The 22610-nt window shown below is 39.8% G+C and overlaps 1 protein-coding gene across 2 annotated transcripts in view; it reads right to left on the bottom strand.

The window, feature by feature from the left end:
* The window catches only part of HELZ (helicase with zinc finger), a 157532-nt gene that overhangs the window by 7636 nt on the left and 127286 nt on the right, over positions 1-22610 (bottom strand). For both annotated transcript variants that reach the window (XM_080826445.1, XM_080826446.1), the window contains exons 30-32: positions 19623-20193; positions 18980-19220; positions 17238-17754 (exon numbers count right to left, since the gene is read on the bottom strand). In XM_080826445.1, coding sequence (XP_080682571.1) covers positions 17238-17754; positions 18980-19220; positions 19623-20193 — 1329 coding nt within the window. The remainder of the gene's footprint in view (positions 1-17237; positions 17755-18979; positions 19221-19622; positions 20194-22610) is intronic.

The following is a 22610-nucleotide window of genomic DNA, read 5'->3' as shown; positions in this document are numbered from 1 at the left end:
ACTGTCCTCTGTGACAATGACCCTCTCCCTACCACCTGGCCCGGAAAAGCAGCCTGAGCTCTGGACACAGTGTTCAGGAGACCTGGGTTCAAAACTCAGTCCTGGCCCTTAGCAGGCAGTCCTATGACAACACACATCTACTTTCTGATTCTGTTTTCTTATCTGTAAGATACAGAGCTCAACTACCTGTCTTTGGTTCTAAAACTCTATTGCCATCTTAGGTAACATTAGAGTAAGAACGAAGAAACGTATCTGCTCAAATTAAACTACAGTCAGTCAACTGAACCACAGTCGCCCTGAACAGTAACCCATTCTAGACTTCTCTCCTGTGCCAAATCTTCACAGCCTCCCGATTTATTATTCCTTAGACTTGATGGCAAGACGTGACTCCCCCAACCCCACATGAAGCGCTCCTGATTGGGCTCACTCTGCACATCCTTTCACATACAGTCTTCAACTGACACAGAACATTATTCTCTTCAAAAAATTCCTTAGGGGGCACACCTAGGTGGCTCAGTCGGTTAAGCATCTGCCTTCAGCTCAGGTCATAATCTCAGGGTCCTGGGATCCAGCCCGTCTTGGGCCACACTTCTCCCTCTCCCTGTGCCCCTCCCTCCTGCTCATGTGTGTGCGCATGCACGATCTCTCTCTCTCTCTCTCTCCCTCTCTCTCTCTCCAGTAAATAAATATAATCTTTCTTTCAAAATTCCTTTAGGGCACCTGGGTAGCTCAGTCAGTTAAGCATCTGACTCTTGTTTTCAGCTCAGGTCATGATCTTGGGGTCATGAGATCAAGCCCCGCATTGGAGGAGACAATCTCTTTCCCTTTTCCCCCACTTGTGCTCTTGGCCTCTCTCTCTCTCTCTCTCAAAAACAAGTATCGTTTATACATTTGAAACCCAACTAACTTACTCCTTGTATCTTCTCCTCCCTAAACTGCACAGCCCAGATCCCTTTAATGCTCTCAACAAGAGCCATCAGCCAGTCATTTCAAGATTTTTACCGTTGCCCACGGACTCTCCGATTCCCTCCTGCCTCACTACTGTGATCAACACTCCGCCTCTGTGTTGGTGGCAAGGCAGCATGAGGGGCGGTGAGGTATGCAGCCTCAGTCTGGAGTCAGACTGTTAGACTTCGGGATGCCTTTTACCAGCCAGCACTGTCACCTGGGCAAGTGGCCCGACCTCTTGGGAGCTTTGTCTGTGAACGGAGCTTTGTTACCCACAGGACCTACCTCTTAGGACGGTGGTAAGAACTAAACGAGTTCCGCATGCATAGCATTAAGCACTGTTCCTGGCACATAGGAAGGGTTTGTTGTCATACAAGTGTTTTAACAAACATATAAAGGTAAGACCCCACGTAGATCTTAAATGATGGAATGAGACTGACGGACTATTGTACTCCTCTCCCGCCTCTCCAACTGTAACATTTATTATTCAGTTTGTGATCACTATGGTTCTGAGGAATCTGTCTTTTGCCACTGTTGTTAGCAGTAATTGGAAATCAGGAACAGGAGATTAGATTACAAAGGAGAGAGAGAGAGATGAATTAGCATAGTAATCACAGGATGTTTGCTGGGAATATAAAACAGCAGCAAACTGATATTCTCAAGCCAACTAAACGGAAGACACTGGATATAAGCACTGTGAGGGTAAAGTCATCCCAGATGAATCACTAGGATATAAGGCAGGAGAGGGAATGGGCTTGGACGGTCTGCCCTTGTTCAGAAGGCAGGAAAGGACCGGAGAAGAGCAATTTTCTCACTATTAAATGATGAGTTTCCAGATTGTTTCTTCATTTCTAAACTTTAGTTACTGGATGACGAAGGCAAGAGTTATCCTTCCATCTGGCTAGTTCTTTTTTTTTGTATATCTTTATTGCTCTTCTGTCCTTAAGTATAATATCGAAATGCACCTTTAATTTTGCTCTGCTTTAAAAGAATGTTTCCAGTGATCAAGATCATTCTGAATGTGATTCCAGTTTTCTAGAATATAACTGCCATCTGTGAATTTAATCAGCATATTTGATGATTAAATTATGATGTTCAGTAGAATAACCAACCCTCCTAAACTGCTTCACTTTCTCTAGGGCTAGGTTATCCCTGAATGACTGATAACAATAGCCTGTGCAATGTGTCTTCTTTATCAAGGGTTGTTACCAAGATCATCAGCTCCTAGAATCAAAATGAAGTGTTTCTTTGTATCACCATGCCTTGAGTATTTAGTAATAAGCCCAGTCACCATCTGCCGGGATCACATTCTAAAGTCTTTACATGTGAATATGAAAATACAAAACTAACATCTGTTAAGGCCTCAGAAAAAACAGGTTATGATAATCAAATACCCTGGTGATACAGAACACTAAATAAACTTATATAAATTTCAGGCATTAGCTTTGTAAGACTTTTTGCATTAAATACTAAGCATAGGTATGCTGGTAGTAGAAACAAAATATCTTTTTACAATGAACAGATACACATAAACCGCAAAGCTTAAATGAGGAAAACTAAAAATCAGAAAGCAAGGGAAAGCTGAAATGAAAGGAGACAATACTCAATTAAGCTTTTCAGAAAATGTGTATCATTTGTATCATTCAACTGAAATCCAAAAAAAAATCACACAGTTGACATGCACAGCAGGAACTGTGGAAGTACTGTGTAACATACTTATTATAAGAGTTCCTAAGCAGCTATTGACAAAGATGAATGTGCAGATGAAATACGAAATTCAATTTCAAATCACATCATAAGTATGATTGATCCGTTCTGTCAGAAAAGGAATCAAAACTTGAAATTGTTTTTAAAAAGTCTGCTGGTACACATAGACGAAGGTAATGCATGAAAATATGATTTGCTACTTTCAAATTTGTCCTCAAAGGAATCTGAGTAAAGGCAGAGAAATCTTGATGACAAATGAAAAAATTGGTTCATATACCAAATAAACTACATTTTAGCAGTTCTGTAGTTTTCAGCATCAGATTTGTACAGTTTTTGTTAGATTTATATCTAAGTATTTTGTTTTTCTTTAAGCTATTATAAATGGTATTGACTTGTACATTTTGGTTTCCAGTTATACATTGCTAGTGTACAGAAATGAAATTGATTTGTGTGTGTTGATCTTATATCCTGAAACCTTGTTATATTCATACTAGTAGAGGATTCTTGTTGGTTTGTTTTCTGGATAGATTCCTTGGGCTTTCCCACATTGATACTCCTGTCATCTTTGAATAGGGAGAGTTTTAGGTCTTCCTTTCCAATCCCCATGCCTTCGATTTCTTTTTCTTGCCATACTGCTTTGGCTAAGATTTCCAGTACAATGTTGAATAGGAGTGTTGAGAGTGGACATTTTATCTTGCTCCTAGTCTTAGAGAGAAAGCATTCAATCTCTGCCATTAAATATGATGATAGCTGTAGGATTTTTACAGGTGCTCTTTAACAGGTTGAGGAATTTCTATTTCTAGTTTGCTAAGAGCTTTTATACATCACAGATACTATATTATATTAAATGTTATGTGGCTTTGTGGGGGTTTTTTGGGGGGGGGTAATATCTCTTGATATAATCTTGTGATTTTTCTCTTTAGATAGTGTGATGGATTATACTGATTTATTTTCAAATACCGAACCAGCTTTGCATTCTTTGGCTTCCACACTCCCTGACTGGTGACTGGTGTATACTTTAAGTAGGTGCCACATGCTGACTGGCCCAGAGCAGGAATAAGACCTGGCGTGGTCATAGTGTATTACTGTTTTTTATATATTGCTGAATTCAATTTACTAAGTTTTGCTGAGGATATTTGCATTAATGTTCATAAATATCAGTGTGTAGTTTTCCATTTTTTGTACAGTCTTTGTCTAGTTTTGGTATCAAAGTAATGTTGACCATATATAATAAGCTGAAAAGTGTTCCCTTCTCTCCCATTCTCTGGAAGAGATTGTGTAAAGTGGTAGTTTTTTGTTTGTTTTTTTTTTAAACATGTTTGAAGGAATTCAGTGGTGAGCTATCCAGGCCTGAAGATTTCTTCTTGGGAAGGTTTTTAAACTACAAATTCAGTTTCTTTGATAGTCAATAAATATTTAACAAAAATGAAAATGCTGAAAGTTGAATACCATATTTTCATTTAATTTTCTCAAGATCTGAAGAAGAAATCTGTGACTATAAAGCACTCTTGGGCTCTTCTAACTTACTTCAATTTAGCTCCTCATAAGGTTATCATCTCATGTTTAAAGCAATGTGCTACAGTTTCTTAGGGAGGTGCAGAGTAACCCAGAAAGAAACTAGAAAGGAGGGAGGAGAGGAGTATCCCTGTTAGATTAAAAACAATCAATACTAGCAAGCTAGGCAAAATGTGATGGATAAACTACAGTTTGTGACAATAATGTCTACAGATTCATGCGATATAATCTATTCAGAGCGGCGCCTGGGTGGCTCAGTGGGTTAAGCCTCTGCCTTCAGCTCAGGTCATGATCTCAGGGTCCTGGGATCGAGCCCCACATTGGGCTCTCTGCTCAGCAGGGAGCCTGCTTCCCCCTCTCTCTCTGCCTGCCTCCACCTACTTGTGATCTCTGTCTGTCAAATAAATAAATAAAATCTTAAAAAAAAAAAAAAAGGACTTGATAAATTATAAAACAGTATTTTTTTAAAAAGGCATGATTCCCAGTTAGTGGGGAAGACTGGCCCAAGACTCCACTAAAATACTAATAAATTAATATAAAAGACCCACAACAATCAGGACCAAATGACCAGCATTAATAAAGGACACAATTTCTGGGCTATATGGAGACTCAATGGAGGAACAGTATCTGTGAAAGAAGCATGGAGTTAGAGCCACAGAACCAATTCACCCTGCAGAATTCCACAGAGGCTCAAGCCTCAGAAACACCAGCTACCATGAAAAGTGAAGGGATAAAATTGGGGGGGGGGGTGTTAAATGAAAGTCTGTGCAGCTGAACAGCTGGTCTCACTCTGCATTCCCCCAACCACCAGAGGAATTCAAGCATTAAAAGATCCCCAGGGAAAAGCCTGCCGGGCAGTAAGTCTTGAGACGCGAACAAAACTCCCAAGTTGCTCGTTAGTGACATAGACAATTGAAGGTTACTAGACTTTTAAGGAGAGTTTCCAGCACAAAAGATGGTCATAGGTAAACAAACAGAAGAAAAGGGAGGCCCAGAGGAAAAAAAGCAACAATGATGTTTTAAAAATATTTTTGAAATATTATTTTAGTTCTTACTAAAATTCTAAAATAAGACAATAACAACAAACCCTCAACTGGTTTCCTCGAAAAAGGCATTACGTTTATAAAAACAAAAGTAAGACATTATGAAAAAGGAAAAGCTTGAGAATAAAGAACTCCTGGAAATTAAAACATATGTGGGCTCAAATATAAAATGCAATAGGAGGGTTTGTAGATAAAATTAAATTTTAAAAAATCTTTCAGAAAGTAAGAAAAAATACAAAGATACCAAAATATGACAGGACCAAAAAAGATATGGAGAGTCCAGGAGGTCTAACAAATGCTTTAGAAAGAGACACAGAGAAAAGAGATGATAGAACATTATCAAAAATATAATGTAAGACAATTTCAAAGAGCTGAAGGATATGAGTCTTTCTCTAGAGCACTGCTGTCTGTAAGACCTTTCTGTGATGATGGAGATGTTTTGTACCCTCACTGTTCAATAGGTGACCTCTAGCCACATGTGACTACTGAGCAATTGAAATGTGGCTAGTAGAAATAAGAAACAGATTATTTTATTTCATTTCATCTTAAATAATATCTAACCCATCTGGAATTCCTGTAGGTTTTTTTTTTTTTAAGATTTTATTTATTTATTTGACAGAGAAAGCGAGAGAGCACAAGCACGCAGAGCAGCAGAGGGAGAAGGAGAAGCAGGCTCCCCACTGAGCAGGGAGCCCAATGCAGGGCTCAATCCCAGGACCCAGGGATCATGACCTGAGCCAAAGGCAGATGCTTAACGACTGAGACACCCAGGTGCCCCATTCCTGTAGGTTTTAACTACAAATAGATCTTGACTTAATTTATATCTCACATTTCCGCGGCTACATCATAATCCAAGCCACCATCATTCCCTTGTCCAGACAACTGACACTCTTCATTATTTCTTTTATATCATTTTAAAGGAATTATTTTTAAAATAAAATGCATTATCTAAGCATAACTTTAAAAACAACTTTAATGTCAACATTAGGTTTATAAGATTCAATCATAACCATAGAAGCAAAATTTATCTTAATTTTGCAAACCGTGGTACATTTATCTCTGGGTTTTGTTACTGTTTTTCTTAAAAGAAAGGTATACTGAAATGAATGTGACTTTGTAGCAAAGTGCATTAACATCAATTTAGTTCTAAATAAAGAAAAATACCATCAGAAGCAGCTCACAGGCGAAGGCACTTACAATTTGCAAGTGGTATCTTCCCACCAAGCAATATTATTTTCCTACATCCAAACACAAGGTAATAGAGGAGATACTAGAATGAATGCAATATTACATCTAAGAGAGAAATGTCAGATTTGCTGCTGTGACATTTTGAGCTACCTTGAATCTATCTGGCTCTTGTTTACTCTTCTTGAATATGAAACAGTCAAGTTATCCATTGCAGACTGCAACGCCTCCTACAGTGAGAAGTGTCAGCTTAGGTAGGAAATAAATATCCACAGAAGTTTACCTTTAACTCATAACTATTTGTATTTTCTCTGAAGAACCATAATTATCATAATTAGGCAAATTTCCTAGCTTTAAAAAACAAAGTAATGCCAGAGAATTTTTGTTTTATATTTAAAGAACACTGAGAAATGGGGGCGCCTGGGTGGCTCAGTCAGTTAAGCATCCAACTCTGGATTTCAGCACAGGTCATGATCTCAGGGTCATGGGATCCAGCCCTGTGTCAGGCTCTGCACTCAACTCAGAGTCCGCCTGTCCCTCTCCCGCCTCCCGTCGCTCGCTCGCACGCTCTCTCTCAAATAAATAAAATCTTAAAAAAAAAATTCTGTCTCCCTCTGCCCCTCCCCCTGTCACTCCCTTTCTTTGTGGGGGGGGAAGGAAGAAGAAGAAGAAGATTGAGAAGCGTAGTACATTCCTCATAGTTAATTTTCCGGTATTTGAGATTTCTGAATAAATCATTTAAACAGTCAAACATTTAGCAGCTGGAACCAGACAGCTTTTAAGAATCAAGAATTTGGGGGGGGGGGGAATCAAGAATTCTAAAATGAAACATCCCTCCTCCCATCCTCCCCACCAAAAAGGAAAACCTCATAGAGCCGAAGATTTCATTCTTTGGTCCCAGGAACATAATGTGGTACTCCCCGCCCCACCCACATATCTACCTCATGTAATTGCAATCTCTTATTGTTTTCCAGGAAGAACCCTAACTCATGGCATAAAAAGCTGAAGAACAGTGTGAAGCAGAGGAGGCCTGGGAGTCTGGAGTCTCAGATCCGCTTTAATTAGTAAAACTGCTTAAGCTGCAAGTCCCTCGATATCTTGGTGCCTCGGTCTCCTTTAAAAAGGAGGAGTGAGAATAAATGCTCTTCAAGGCCTCAACTACTTTCAAAGTTCTGTTTTTGAAAAGAGTCTTCAATAAATCAGAGTCCTTCTCAATGAGAATATATTGTAACTCTTTTTTAAAGTAGGCTCCATGCCCAGAGTGAAGCCCAATGTGGGGCTTGAACTTAAAACCCTGAGATCAAGACCTGAGCTGAGATCAAGAGTTGGACGCCCAACTGACTAAGTCACCCGGGTGCTCCTTAACTCTTTTTTTATTAAAATGTCCAAACATAGGGGTGCCTGGGTGGCTTAGTCGGTTAAGCGTCTGCCTTCCGCTCGGGTCATGATTCTAGGATCCTGGGATCAAGCCCCATATTGGGCTCCCTGCTCAGAGTGGAGCCCACGTCTCCCTTTCCAGCTCCCCCCGCCCTTGCTTGTGTTCCTTCTCTCACTACCTTTCTTTGTCATAAATAAATAAAATCTTAAAAAAAAAAAATGTCCAGGGGCGCCTGGGTGTCTCAGTGGGTTAAAGCCTCTGCCTTCGGCTCTGGTCATGATCCCAGGGTCCTGGGATCAAGCCCCACATGGGGCTCTCTGCTAGACAGGGAGCCTGCTTCCCTTCCTCTCTCTGCCTCTCTTTCCCTACTTGTGATCTCTCTCTCTGTCAAATAAATAAATAAAATCTTTTTTAAAAAATGTCCAAACATAATCCATCAACAACTTTAAAAAACATCAAAAATATGCTCTATCTGCTAAAGTAATTCAAATGTGATACCACATACAAGCCTATTTAAGTTATTTAAATTAAAAAACTATACAGCATGCTAACTGACCACAATAAAATGCATTCTGGGCAATGAGTTTAAAATTTCAATTTTTTTCGCCCACAGAGGGAAATTTCTATGAAATTTACATTGAAAGACAAGGACCCACAGCTATTAATTTCAGAGAAAGCTTCCTTGTCTGAGGAAAAAGAAAAAAATTCCAACAGAGAATGTCCTTTGGATTTCCACCTATACTTCAGCCCTGTGGGCTAATTAAAGATATAAACCATACTTTCCCTCCCTTCGTCCTTATTTCTTGACCACATTTTGTTTCCTGTTGTTCTGCACCGTTCTGTTTCTTTCATGAAGACACTCTTCCTTCTATGTCTATCTCCTGCCAATCAGATTATTCCTTTACTTTTAGACGGCAGCCCAACCAATGTCCAACACTCTAGTTTCATTTTAGAGTTCTTGGGTCTAAATAATTTCATTATTTATTGCTTAAAGGCTCATTTTATTCTGTCAGAGATGCTCGCTTCTCGGTTCAGCATCAACTCCATGTGCATTTGTGTTTATATTCTTTACGCTAAGCTGTGAAACCGTTATGCTGCTAAACAAATGATCGTCATTTTCTAATAAGGCTGGTGCTAATATATATCTTTCTAAATATCAAAATATAACACTAAAATCTCAAAAGTATATGTATAAATAGATAACTGGGGGAAAGGTCACAACTAAGTTAATTAGTGCTCTATTTAGAATTATACTATCAAAGCTAATCACTAAGGAAGAGCTAAATGCTCTAGTGAAAATTCCAAGTGTCATTAACTACGGTGCCAGGAACGTTCATTAAAATAGAATTTCTCATTTAAATGATTAGCTTTGATAATTTAAGCGTGAATAGAGGTCTAATTTATTAATCTGTTGATTAACTGTCTCTGTTATGTGCATCAGATGGCTTATTAGATACCATACATTAATGATCCCTCTAAGAAGATGGCACTATTACCACCTGGTTATACAACGTAAGTCACAAGCTGTCCTTATCCACTTCTAAAGTCAGAACAAGCAGAATGTCCACCAGCCAAGAATATAATCTTCAAGCCACATTTGTACAAGACTTTGCGCCAGAGAAGGGAACGTGGAGGTGTGGGGTAATCAGACAACACTAAAATCAAAACTACCAACTAACTTCAAAACCAGAGCTCTTTGAAGGAAAAAATGAAAACTAATAGATGAGTCAAAGGTGTCTTTGTTAAAGCAGATTCATCACAGAGGCACACATGTCATGTCTCAGATGGCATCGGTAAATGCAACTGACTGAACGCTGGTCAAGGTGAGCGACTTACAAGCATCCATTCTCATCAGAAGGCCATCACAACAATACCACCGCTGCAACACAAAAGCATCTGGTTTCAAATTCTGAGAGTTTTCCAGCAAAGCTTTTAAAAAAGAATTTTCCACGCATTCCTCATAAGCACTTTTAACCACACTATTTCATGGTGAGGCACATCCTACCTGGCAACATTTGTTCTGTACCAGGATCAGTACTGCTGGTTCTATGTTAAATGAAAGTCTTTAATGTGGTAAAACTATGCCTGCTTAAGAAGAATGAGGATTTGTCTCTCAAGATAAAGTAACTGGAAAGTATAATGGGGAAAAAAAAGATTCCACTCATAATAAAAAACAAGGAACAATCAATGTACATAAAAAAGGAAGGGAGGGAAAGAGGTAGGGGGGGAAATTAAAATACTGAAGATTGTACCAATTCCTAAATGAGAGGTTTAAGAAATCTGTAAAGACAAAATTTCCCCTAATTTAAAGCTACACACTTGATGTAATTAAAAGCAAAAAACAAAGAACAACCCAAGAGAGGTTTTTCTCTGGGTGTGGGGGGCTGTGTGGGGGGAGGAAGAGCTCACAAAGAGTTATGGCAGAAAAACCAACAAATAACTCCGTTCTTCTGCCCAACCCAGAAGGGGGGGGGGGGGAACAACGCAGTAAGAGAGACTTTACACTATCAAATTAGAATACTACAAAGCCTCAAAAATTAAAATAGTTCAATTCTGGTACAGAAAAATCAATATAGCTAGATGAGGAGAAAAACTGAAAGTCTGGAAACAGATCTGAGTGTATACTGAAGAAGAGCGTCCTACTCAGAAGTTAAGTTATAAAGTTGTTATACAAAGTAGATCTCATATAGAAAAAATTACCCTTGAAAAATTGTGAATCATGCCAAAATTATGAGAAACTGAACTCTTGCAAGCTCTGAAGCCAAGAATTATCTTCTATTGTTTCTCTTTACATTTCATTTCTCCCCACCCCCACAGTGGTTAGCTGAAATGCAAACATGATACAGTCCTATTATAAAAGAATTAGTATTGGATAAGAAAGCCACTATTCTCTTTAGTGACAATGCAGTAATTTAATGAGTATGAAGACAACTGGCTAAATATGTAGAGAAACATTAAATCATAATCCCAACTTATACTGAAATTTGAAATCAAACTGGAGCAATGGATCACTCTATTTCCAATCAGGAATGTCTGTTACCTGGCCCAGGGTAAGGGTGGCACCTCTGCCCTCTGTTCCCCTCCTTACCCCATCATCAGAAAGAACTAGAAGTGGGAGAGGGTGCTGGCACCACTGCCAGACCACAGTGCCCCAGCCTGGCTGAGGGCCAGGGCTTTGGCTGCATTCAAGCTAGGGAAGAAAACCTACTGCATGTAAGACGGAAGCCTTAAACACCTAGATGAGAACACTCTAAAAATTTTAAGTAGCAAAAAATATTACAGAATAGGATCAAGATCCCATGTAAGCACCCTGACCTGAAAGAAAGGCTTGATGGGGTAATAAAACTGAGCACAGAAATTAAGGGAAAAAATTGTTTCAACAATGTTTCAACAGGTAATCACCTAATGTTCGTTTTTATGAATGCTATGAAATCACATGTTCATCTCTATGAATGCTTTGAAAAGCCTAATGTTTCAGTAGCTATCTTTGAATAGTAAATTAGATATAATATCTCTAGTTGCTACATTTTCCATGCTGACCATGTACTTTGTCAAAAGAAAATGGAAATTATTATAAAAAAAGAAAATACTAATGAAACAGAATGTGAAAAACCACCTCTGTTCAAGTTAACTGTTAAGCTAATATCTAGATGTTTTCATCTCACATAAGATTAATCAATCAAGGTTTCTAGCAATAAAAGAATTCACAGTACAGAAGGAAATAAGACATTTTTCTACATTGTTAATATAAGAAATTATTTTAAAAGGCCAGAAATAAACACCAAACATATAAACTATTCATTCTGCGAGATGATTCATGCAAAATCATTTTGTACCACATAACACACAAAAGTTATCGCAACGCACTTGAAAAACGTCAAAATCTATAATATGGTAGAAATAATATTTTCCTTATCAAGGTATTCTTTTTCAGTGTTCCAAGTTAGTCATCATTAGAGAATCTTAGGCATCGAAATAAAGGTGACCAAACAGTTCTGCAAAGGTAATTGCACTCTAAGGACCCAGTGACAAGTGAAGGTACTTACTCAACACAGCTAAACAGTAGTATCAAATGTTAAGAGCCTGAAGGTAAAAAGAACTTAAATTCCAAAACTAAGTAATACTTAAATACATCAAAGATTAAAGTACATTATTCAGTATTGAGTATTATACGGTAAAGTACAAATCTTTATAGAACCCTATAAAGCCTTTGGCACATTGTTTCCTCCACATATTATGAACTCATTTGGCAAGTTAAATAAATATCATCACAAGAGGGGCCCCTGGGTGGCTCAGCCACTTAAGTGACTGCCTTCAGCTCAGGTTATGACCTCAGGGTCCTGCGATCAAGCCCCACATGGGGCTCCCTATTCAGCGGGGAGGCTGCTTCTCCTTCTCCCTCTGCTCATCCCCAGTGCTTGTGTGTACATGCTCTCTTTCTCTCACAAATAAATAAAAATCTTTAAAAAAAAAAAATCACAGGAGATATCAGTACAAATGGTGGAGGTAAATAATTCCAAAGCCCATCGCTCCATAAAGCAATGAAAAAACTGGCAAAACTGTCACCATCAACTTTCTTAAATTTGATAAATTAAAGCTTACAGCAACCAAGGGAGCAGTTCATCAAGAAAAATGGAAAATTCAGTAAGTATAGGGAGCTCACTGGTAGGTATTTTAACTTACTCGGATCCCAAACCCTTCCCTCCAGCTCAATGGTGGCCTTGAATGTAAGACCTGGCATTTCCAGCACCTGGGCCAGAGGGTGCAGAACAGGCTTCATTCTCAAAGACGTTTAATTATTTGTTGTGACCTGGAGGTCCCTGGAAGACTGGCTCAAAAACCCTTGCCCTGTCTTGTCTGAGAACTCCACCAGCCCGAAGAGGGCCGTATCAAAAACATTCATAGGCAAAGGTTTTAGCCACTGCTGCCTGCCACAAAGGACTAACAGCTGGACGGAACAGCAGACTAACCAAAAGCTTCGGAGGAAAGGCAAGGAATGAGATGCTTAGGAAGTAAGGGCTTTCAAGAGCTCTGACACATTCCTGGGAATCTAAAAGGCCACACACATGCTGTGTACCTGCTCAGAAAAGACCTGAAAAGTTCCTACCTCTGGCTGATCTGGAGGCTCTGCAGAGGCAGGAAGCTAGGACTAAGGTGAAGATGTAAACTGCCTGGCTGAGTGTGGAGGCTGTGCCCAAATGCACACTCAGATGCTTCTGCAAAAACTGGGCTGTTTTTTTAGTCCTGGGCATTTGAGGGCATCTCTGTGCGATGGTTAGTTGACCATGAAGCTAACAGCATAAAGACTTCAGAGGTGACACATGACGACCACAAACTTTAAAAAATTGGCTCAGGGGGCGCCTGGGTGGCTCAGTGGGTTAAAGCCTCTGCCTTTGGCTCGGGTCATGATCCCAGGGTTCTGGGATCGAGCCCCGCATCGGGCTTTCTGCTCAGTAGGGAGCCTGCATCCCCCCTCCCCCACCTGCCTCTCTGCCTACTTGTAATCGCTGTCAAGTAAATAAAATCTTTTTTAAAATAATAAAAAATAAATAAATAATTGGTTCAGAAATTTTAATTAATTTACAATTATTTTTTATATTAGATCAGAAAAGTCACTCAGCAAATGACAACAAAATCAAAAAGCAAAAGAATGAGAAAAGAGATCACATGCAAACTGAAAACAAAAAGAGCTGTGGGGGCTACACAAACATCTGAAAAAAACATACTCAAGACAAAAACTGTTGTAAGAGGAAAAGGAAATCATGTAACGATAAAAACATCAATCCATCAAGAAGACCTAACAATTATAAACATGTATAAACCTAACCACAGAGCCCCAATATACATGAAGCATAAACTGACAGAACTAAAGAGAGAAACAGAAGATTCAACATTAGTAGTTGAGAGATTTCAACACCCTACCTTCAGTAGTAGGTATAAAACTTAGATAGAGATCCAAAGCAAAGGGAAAATTTGAAAAATATAAACCAAACAGACCTAACATAACCATAGAACACTCCAACCAACAAGAACAAAATACTCATGCTTTTCCAATGCACCTAAAACATTCTTCAGGAAAGACAGTATGTTGGACCACAAAACAAATCTCAGTAAATTTTAATAGATTAAAATTAGAGAAACTATATTCTCCAACCACAATGGAATGAAATCAGAAATAAAAAACACAAGGAAATTTGAAAAACTCACCCTTGATATATTTGCTTTTATCTAATTTACCAAATAAGTGCCTTAAACATTATACTAGAGTTCTGGCCAGGGCAATTAGGCAAGAAAAAGAAAACACAACCAGATTAGAAAGGAAGAACAAAGATATATTTGCAGACAACATTTTCTTCTATACAAAAAAAAAAAAAAAATCCCAAGGTATCCACAAAAAATCTATTAGAGCTAATTAACAGTTCAGCAAATTTGCAGATATACAATAAATATATAATTGTATTTCTGTATACTAGTAATGAACAATCCAAAAATGAAATTAAGAGAACAATTCTGTTTACAATTGCAGTTAAAAGAGTAAACTACTTCAGGATAGAAGTGTGAGACTTACACTTGGACAATTACAAAATGCTGCTAACGAAAAATTTTAAAGGACCTAAATAAATGTAAAGATATCCCATGTTCAGGTACCAGAAGGCTTAATGTTGTTAAGATGACAATAGTCTTCAACAGATAATCTACAGATTTAAAGCAATCTCTCTTAAAATTCCAACTGGTTTGTGGGGTTTTTTTGGGCAGAAATTTACAAACTGATCCTAAATTTCATATAGAAATTCAAGAGACCCAGAACAGCCAAAACAATCTTGAAAAAGAACAAAGTACAAACCCATACTTCCAAATACAAAACTCACTACAAAGATATGGTATACAAGATAGTGTGGTAGAGAATAAGGACATCGACAATAATGAACAAACTGAAAGCCTACAAGTAATCCCATACATCTATGGTTAACTGATTTTTGACAAGGTTGCCATGACCATTCAATGGACAAAAAGTCTTTTCAATAACTGGTGCTGAGAAAACTGGGTAACCAACACACAAAATAATGGATTTGTCATCACCTTATATAACACACAAGAACTAACTCAAAAAGGGTCAAAGAACTCAATGTAAAAACTAAAACTATGAAACTGAGGAAGGTAGACATACATCTCCATGACTTTGGATTAGGCAACAGTTTCTCACGTATGACATCAAAACCACAGTAACAAGAACAGCAACAATGACAAAGAACAGATAAATTGGACTTTTCCCAAATTAAAAACTTTTGTGCATCAAAGGATACTATTAAGAAGGTGAAAAGACAAGCTACTGAAGGAGAAAATATGGCAAATCTTACGTGGGGTAAGAATCAAGTACCCAGAATGTATTTAGAACCTCTTACAAATCTCTGTAACAAAAAGGCAACCAACCATTTTTTTTAAATGGGTAAAGGATTTGAATGGACATTTCTGCAAAGAAGATACACATATGGTGATGCTCAACATCATTAGTCCTTAGAGAAATGCTATCAGAGCCACAGAGATACCACTATACACCCACTAAATGGCTATCTTTTTTTTTTTAAAAAAGGAGATACTGGAACCCTCATACATCACTACCAGGAATGTAAAAAATGGTACAAGGCCCTGTGGAAAACAGCCTGACAGCTCCTCAAACATAGAGTTACCAGACAACAAAAATTCCAGGTACATAAGTAAGAGAACAAAAAATATACTTTCACACACAAACTTGTTCAGTAGCACTACTCATAATAGCAAAATAACAGAAACAACTCAAATATCCATCAATCGATGAAGAAATAAACAAATGGTGGTAAATCCGTACAGTGGAATATAACTCAGGCACGAAAAGGAATGAAGTACTGACACGAGCTACAATGGGCATGAGCTTCAAAAACATGCTAAAGGAAAAAGCCAGACTCAGAAGGCCACATTTTGGATGATTCCAGTTATATAAATTGTCTCCATAGAGACAGAGAGTAGATTATTAGTTGCTAGGGATGGGAGGCAGGGAGGATTAGGGAGCAACTACTTAACAGTTACAGGTTTCTCTCTGGGTGACAACAATGTTCTGGAATTAGAGAGCGGCTACACGACATTGTATATATATTAAAATCCACTAAATAGTACCTTAAAATGGTCGAAATGGTGAAGTTTTTGTTATATGAATTTTATGAGAAGTAACTACACAGGTAAATACAGAAAACACCATCTAACTGAAAATTACATTACCACTTAGCTGTTAAGCCCCTCTGTTATAACTTGAAATAATGTCAGATATGTGTCAAATCTTTAAAAGTATGGTTCCAAATTTCTAGATCCCCACAATACACATATACAGATACCAATTCATTTTATGCTTACAATTTGTATTAGGAGCCTAAGATGGCAAGTAAGTTGTTTGCATGACAGTTATTAAACCAGATGAGCCAAACAATGTCTACTGGAACTACCTGAACAAATTACCTCCAAAACTCTACAAATAAGATACAGAACCATCCCTACCAAAACCTGACTTTTTAATAAGCAGGTACAGCAGAAAAATCTGCAAAACACAAGAATTATTTTTAAAGCCTTTAGAAATCAACAAGGAACAGCCAAAATGAAGCTGATGTCAAAAAGATATCTTTAATGTATCAAAGTTGTAAATGTTTATCCTATTTTAATAAGAAGACATCTGCGATTGATAATGACCACAACCGGCTTTCTACATTCTCATCTTTAATCCCTGCAAACTTAAGGGGACCAACTAGACAACATGTTTATAGTCTACAACAGTGGTACCATTTTGGAAGTTTTATACCTGGGATTACTAGGATTTTCAGTGAACCTTCAGTGAAGGTCCGTATAGATGCTCCCTAGAAAACACCTGACTATTTTAAGATAAAAATCCAGTTTACCTTAAAATGCCTAGTTGAGCAGACTGGATTCCATGTTCAATACACCGCCCATTCTGACACTCTGGAATCAGTACTAACGCGTCTCAACTGCCCCAGGCTAAGTGAGAAAGCACCAGACTGAGTGCCAGGAGAAGCACCGCACTAGGAATTCACCCCTGGCGGAAAAAGCCAGCGTCTACTTAAGGCTTAATTAACACATTTATAACTGACAAATGTAATTGAAGTAAAAAGACGAATCACCAGAAACCATTTGCCCAGATTAGACCGAACAAAAAGCTGCCTCCTCAGGTCAATCAGATGTTGAATGTTTTAAAACAGCAACAAAAGAATCTAAGGGGCGTGTTTCAACAATAATGACGATTCTACAAAGCCTGAAATACCACAATAAGAGGAGAAATTAAAATAAATTCCAAGAAAAGATTATCTTGAAAAGACTATTAAATTCAGTAAGACCTGTTCACCATTCTCATCAAATCAATATATACGATTACTTCTCACAAAAATTTAATCCCAAAAGGAAAAAAAGGAAAAGACATTTACCTCTTCTAAGCTAGGGAGCGAAGAAGAAGATACTGTTCGAGATGACAATGGGTGAAATGGCTCTTGACCAATAGCATGTTGATGATTCTGTATTTGTACAAAAGGGTTTTGCGGTGGCCTGTGCGGCAACGGAGGTAGGCCATAGGGAAAACCCGGCCCCATTAGGTGATTCTGTTGTAAGTTAGCAAAAGTCCATGCTCCGTCAGGTGCCAGGTATTTCAAGGGAGGAGGGGCAAGGTGTTCAGATGGCAACGAGAAAGGCGAGCCGAATATCTGGGGCGGTAGGCGCTGTGGAAATGCTGGGTTGCTGGCTACTTCAATGTCTCTGCTGTTGTCATTAAAGTTAGAAAAGTGGCTACTGTGGTCTGTGCTGGATGGGGGAGATGGGACTGCTGGTGGGCTCCTAGTCTGAATTTGTCTATATTGCAAAAGTCTTGATTGAGGTGGTGGCATTTCAGCTAGTTCCCGTGTTTCACTTTGATCACGATTAGACAGTTCTCTGATTAAGTCTTGAAACCTACATAAAGATGATGAAATATGAGGAAAAGAAAACAAAAAAGCTCTGTCACATCAAGGAGAGCTTTAGTCAACTACACGTGTTAATTTTTACAGACAAAATCAGAATACTTCATTAGAATTAACATTAATTAATCTCAAAAGTGAGCATCAAGGGGCAGCTGGGTGGCTCATTTGGTCAGACTCTTTCCTGGTTTTGGCTCAGGATCTCAGGATCAAGCCCTGTGTTGGGCTCCACGCTCAGTGTGGAGTCTGCTTGTCCCTCTACCTCTGCTTCTCCCCCTCGCTTGCGCATGTGGGCTCTCTCTTTCAAATAAATAAATAAAGTCTTCGAAAAAAAAAAAGTGATCATTAACAGGCAATAGATGCTGAGTGGGAGGTACTAAATATGTGCAAGTATCTGACTTCTTTCTTTTCCCTTGGCATTAAAAACTGTCCTTGTCTCGGGCACCTGGGTGGCTCAGTCGGTTAAGCAACCACCTTCGGCTCAGGTCATGATCCTGGGGTCCTGGGACTGAGTCCCGCATCAGGCTCCCTGCTCAGCAGGAAGTCTGCTTCTCCCTCTGCCGCTCCCCCACTCTTGCTCACTCTCTCTCATTCTTTTTCAAATAAATAAATAAGATCTCAAAAAAAAAAAAACTGTCCTTGCGTCTACATGTCTTTGATAACTGGCGGTTACAAAAAGTCACCATCATGGTGGGCCTTGTTCAGAGGGATCAGGAAACACTTCACTGCAGTCACATGACACTGGCCATAGAAACAAGTTTGGAATAAGGACTGAACACTCATAAACGTTTGAAGTTAAAAGAAGACAGAATTCTGTGCAGGCAGGGGAAAAAAACTGATGACAAACTTCTCATTTTTAACTTTCAATCACTAATTTATTTCTGTGTCGATTCATTTCTTGTATGACTACTGAGTATGAAAAACATACAGCGATGGTATAGTTTTCTCAGGAGAGCCACAAAGCAAGGGGCCACATTAATTTTCAATCCACAACAGACTGTCCGTGCCCAGATCTGCCCCAGTTACTTCTAAACGATTCTCTCTCTTTTAGAGTCAACCATTAGAACTGTGTACCATGTGCCTAGAAGGCCAGCATCCAGCATCTTTGGGACAATATTCCAACTGGAGGCTAAAAGGACGACACCCAAGGAAGAACACGGTGTGCTGGGGGAGGGGGTGTGGGCCATGCTTCCGAGGCTACGTTTACTCTGCTGAAGTACCTGGAGTCTGTGGTTTCTGCTTCCTCTTCGGCACTGCCGGGGAGCTTCCACTCTGCTCTCACTGGGGGCTGATGTAATCCGACAGGCGGCTGAGGAAGGTGCTGGAGGTGAGGATGAGGGTGGTGATGGTGCGGGTACGGAATGCTGCCCTGACTGAGATAGGCGTGATGCTCGTTCCACTGCTGTAACCGCACTTGCTGCTGCCTTAGTGTTTCCAGAGCTACACTCCCGTGCATACGATCTGCAAAATATTTGGGAAGAGTTTAAATTTTCATGCCTTTGGGGTTTCAAGCTACTCAAGTGTTTTTAAAACCAGATTTTCTTCACAGAGACAAAGAAATGCCCACCATTTTGGGTTCTGGAGAAAGCAGTATTTCCTAAATTTGCCCGTAACTAAGGTCACGGTAATGGTGGTGATGGTTCTTCCTTACCTACGTGATCACGTAGACTGGCATCACCTGGATGCTCGATAGCAAACAGCGTTTGGAACAAGGTTCTGCCTGTTACACTAAGCGACTGATTTTTGCTGCCACTGTTTGAAGAACCGAATCCATCCTGACCCAAATTAATATTGCACAGTACATGTAAATTTAAGGAAATAATCTCTGACTTTGTCACGTCCCGCAGTGACAGGAGAACTTACCTAAAGCCTCCCCTACAGGCAATCCTGGGGGGTTCTCATCAGTGAAGCTACTCAGATGTGACGGAAGGAGGGGGCCGGGCTGTGCGATGGCTCGCAGAGGACCATGGCCTTCCTGCAGCATGGGAGGCGGCTGCTGCTCGGGGATCACAGCCTCTGCGGGTGGGGACTGCGGGCGGTGAGACACGGCGCTATTAAAGAAAGCGCTGTTGGGTCCCGCCTGATAGGCAGGAGAAAGCTGAGGCGGCGGCTGCGGAGTCAGCTGGTTCAGCGGATTCGGTGGCGGGACTACCTGATTTGGCTGGGGTGGCATCTGATTTGGTTGTTCAGGCAAATTACTCTGCTGCTGATTTAACAGGGCGTGCTGCTGCGGAATCGGAAACGGTGGTCTGGGTAGCTGGGGAAGGGGATGAAAATGACGACTGGGGATGGCATACTGTGCGTGGGGAGCCGGGAGAGGAAGATTTATGTGTCTCGGGTTGAGATTATCTTTGCGATGAAATTTGGTATTGGGATAAACAACACCAGGACGCGACTCAGGACTTCTGTTCTGTGGATTTGATTCCAAATCAATCTAGAAAAAAATAAGAAGTCTTTCTTAACTATGGAAGATCTGGGTCCTGTAGCTCTCCACTTTTCCACCCCTAGCACATCTACAGGGTAGGATAGATTATTACCAGTCACAGCTCAGAGCAGGGGCCCAATCACCTTCTGAGAATCAAGTGAGGGAATAAGTATTTTTTAAATTAGAAAAGATGAAACAGGGGAAAAAAAGCATATCATATTTGAGTCATAAGAAGAGATATTGCCATCTTATTAACATACCCACTTCCATTCTTTTAAAAACATTATTTTTAATTTCACACTTTCTTCCTTGGAAAGATAACCATTTATTTCCTTCTGATATAAATCATTCAAATGTGTCCTTTCCTTCCAGTTTTATTGTTTTTATACATCTCTCTCTTCAAATATATCTATATTAATTTTAAAAAATACTTGTCTCAATTTAAACAACTGTGAAGTGAACAAATAAATAAGTACTTTATCATCACCTTTGTATAACCAGTTTGATTGTCAATTCTTGCCATTTGGTACTGACATTTATTCTTTCAACAAACATTTATTGAGCGCCTACCCAGGGCACTCAACCTTGTGCTGGAGATTAAGAAGGCAGTAAGAGGACTTAGTTTGTACCCTCAAAAGCTTATAGCAAAGGCTGGTAAATGATGGTCCCCAGGTCATTTCTGGCCCACCAGATTTCTGCAGTGAAAGTTTTACTGGAACACAGCCACCCCCATTCGCTGACATACAGTCTATGGCTGCTTTCTCTCCGCAGTGGCAGAGCTAAGACCGCCACAAAAACCCATACAGCCACAAAGCCTGAAGATGTACTACCTGGCCTTTTGCAGGAAAAGTTTGCAAAGCCCAGGCTTGGAGTCCAGTAGAGGATACCCACAAGTAAACACAAAGTTAGAGGTGTTCACAAAAGGATGTGATCGGAGATCCTCGTGCCTGAGACAATGAGAGGTGGCGTCACAAAGGCTATGGCGTTTGAATTGAGTCTTGCACGAAGAGCTGGTATTTACCCATGAGGGAAGGACATTCTAGGTATAGGTAACAGCTTAACCAAGGAGAGGGGGAAGGAGAAAAATATGGCAGATTTAAGGAGCATGAGAAGCTTTGTGTACACACAGAGCTACAACTTCACTTAAGATGTGAGTTTTCCCCTTCTTGACATCAGATAAAACTGCTAGAGCCCAATTACACAAGACCCTGAATGATTCAGTGCTGAGAATAAACATTTTTAATCCTGTATGTAAACTGTGGTAAGCTACCAAAGATTTGTAAGCTAGGGAGTGCTGTCATCCTTCCAAAATCCAAGTTTGATTGTAAGTGGTGACAATGTGAAAACTGAAATATAAGGTGGAAAGAAGCAATTTTTCTTTCCCATCTCTGTCCAAACACTCAATGAGCTGCTTTGGTATATCAATCTCCTTCTAAGTTTCAGTCACTGGGGACTGCAGAGGACTTGCCTCACCAAAGGCTCTCAAGCTAAACACGGAACTGACCACTGTCAAGAACCCAGACCAAGCAGCTTGTTCCTGAATTGCCCCTGAGGTGCCCCTGGCAACCAAGCGATCACACCAATGGCTGAGACGAGCCCATCGTGCCTCCAGTGCCTTTTCATCTCTCATCACTAGCTCACATGGACTGCCACTGAAAGTGGCCAATAAGGTCCTTAAGATGACTGGGTGTATAGAAACTGTCTAGAAAATGAAATGAGAAGAATGACAATTCCATCCCAATCTTCCCGAGCAGCTGCAGTGCCTGCTCTCTGAATGTCTCAGAGCCTGTTACCCACAGTGACATTATAAATATGGAGGTCTTCAATAACAAGTTGTCATTAACCATCTACAATGAGCCGAGATTTGAGCTTCATATATTAAATCATTAAACTTTATCTGCAAAATTTAAAAAAAAAAGTTTCAGAACCTACTTAAGGTTCTTTACAAACAAACGTTGTCCCCCCATAAATCTTCATCTTTTTGATGACTGATGCTACATTTAGCTGGGATATACATCTTTCTATAAGATACTGTTGAAAAGCTTACTCAGATTACATGGGGGAGATCGTGATTAGATGTCAAGGTTGTTTGTGGATAAGCTGCCTCCTTCACTTCTGACTCTGACATGGACCAGAAGCTAGGCCGGTCACAGAAGCTTAAATCAAGACCGTGCTACTCAGTGGGGCGCCTGAGTGGCTCAGTCAGTTAAGCAGCCAACTCCTGATTTCAGTTCAGGTCATGATCTCAGGTTCCCAGGAGCCAGCCCCTACTTGGGCTCCCCACTCAGCCGGGAGCCTGCTTGTCCCTCTCCTTCTGCCCCTACCCCCCCCCTCTAAAATAAGTAAATAAGTCTTTAAAAAGAAAATAAAAAGACTATGATACTCGGGGTGCCTGAGTAGCTCAGCCAGTTGGGCATCTGACTCTT

Source organism: Martes martes, assembly GCF_963455335.1.
Source record: "Martes martes genome assembly, chromosome: 16".
Classification (NCBI taxonomy): Eukaryota; Metazoa; Chordata; class Mammalia; order Carnivora; family Mustelidae; genus Martes; species Martes martes.
Note: the sequence above shows the minus strand (reverse complement) of the source record. Positions and strands in the feature narration are given on the sequence as shown.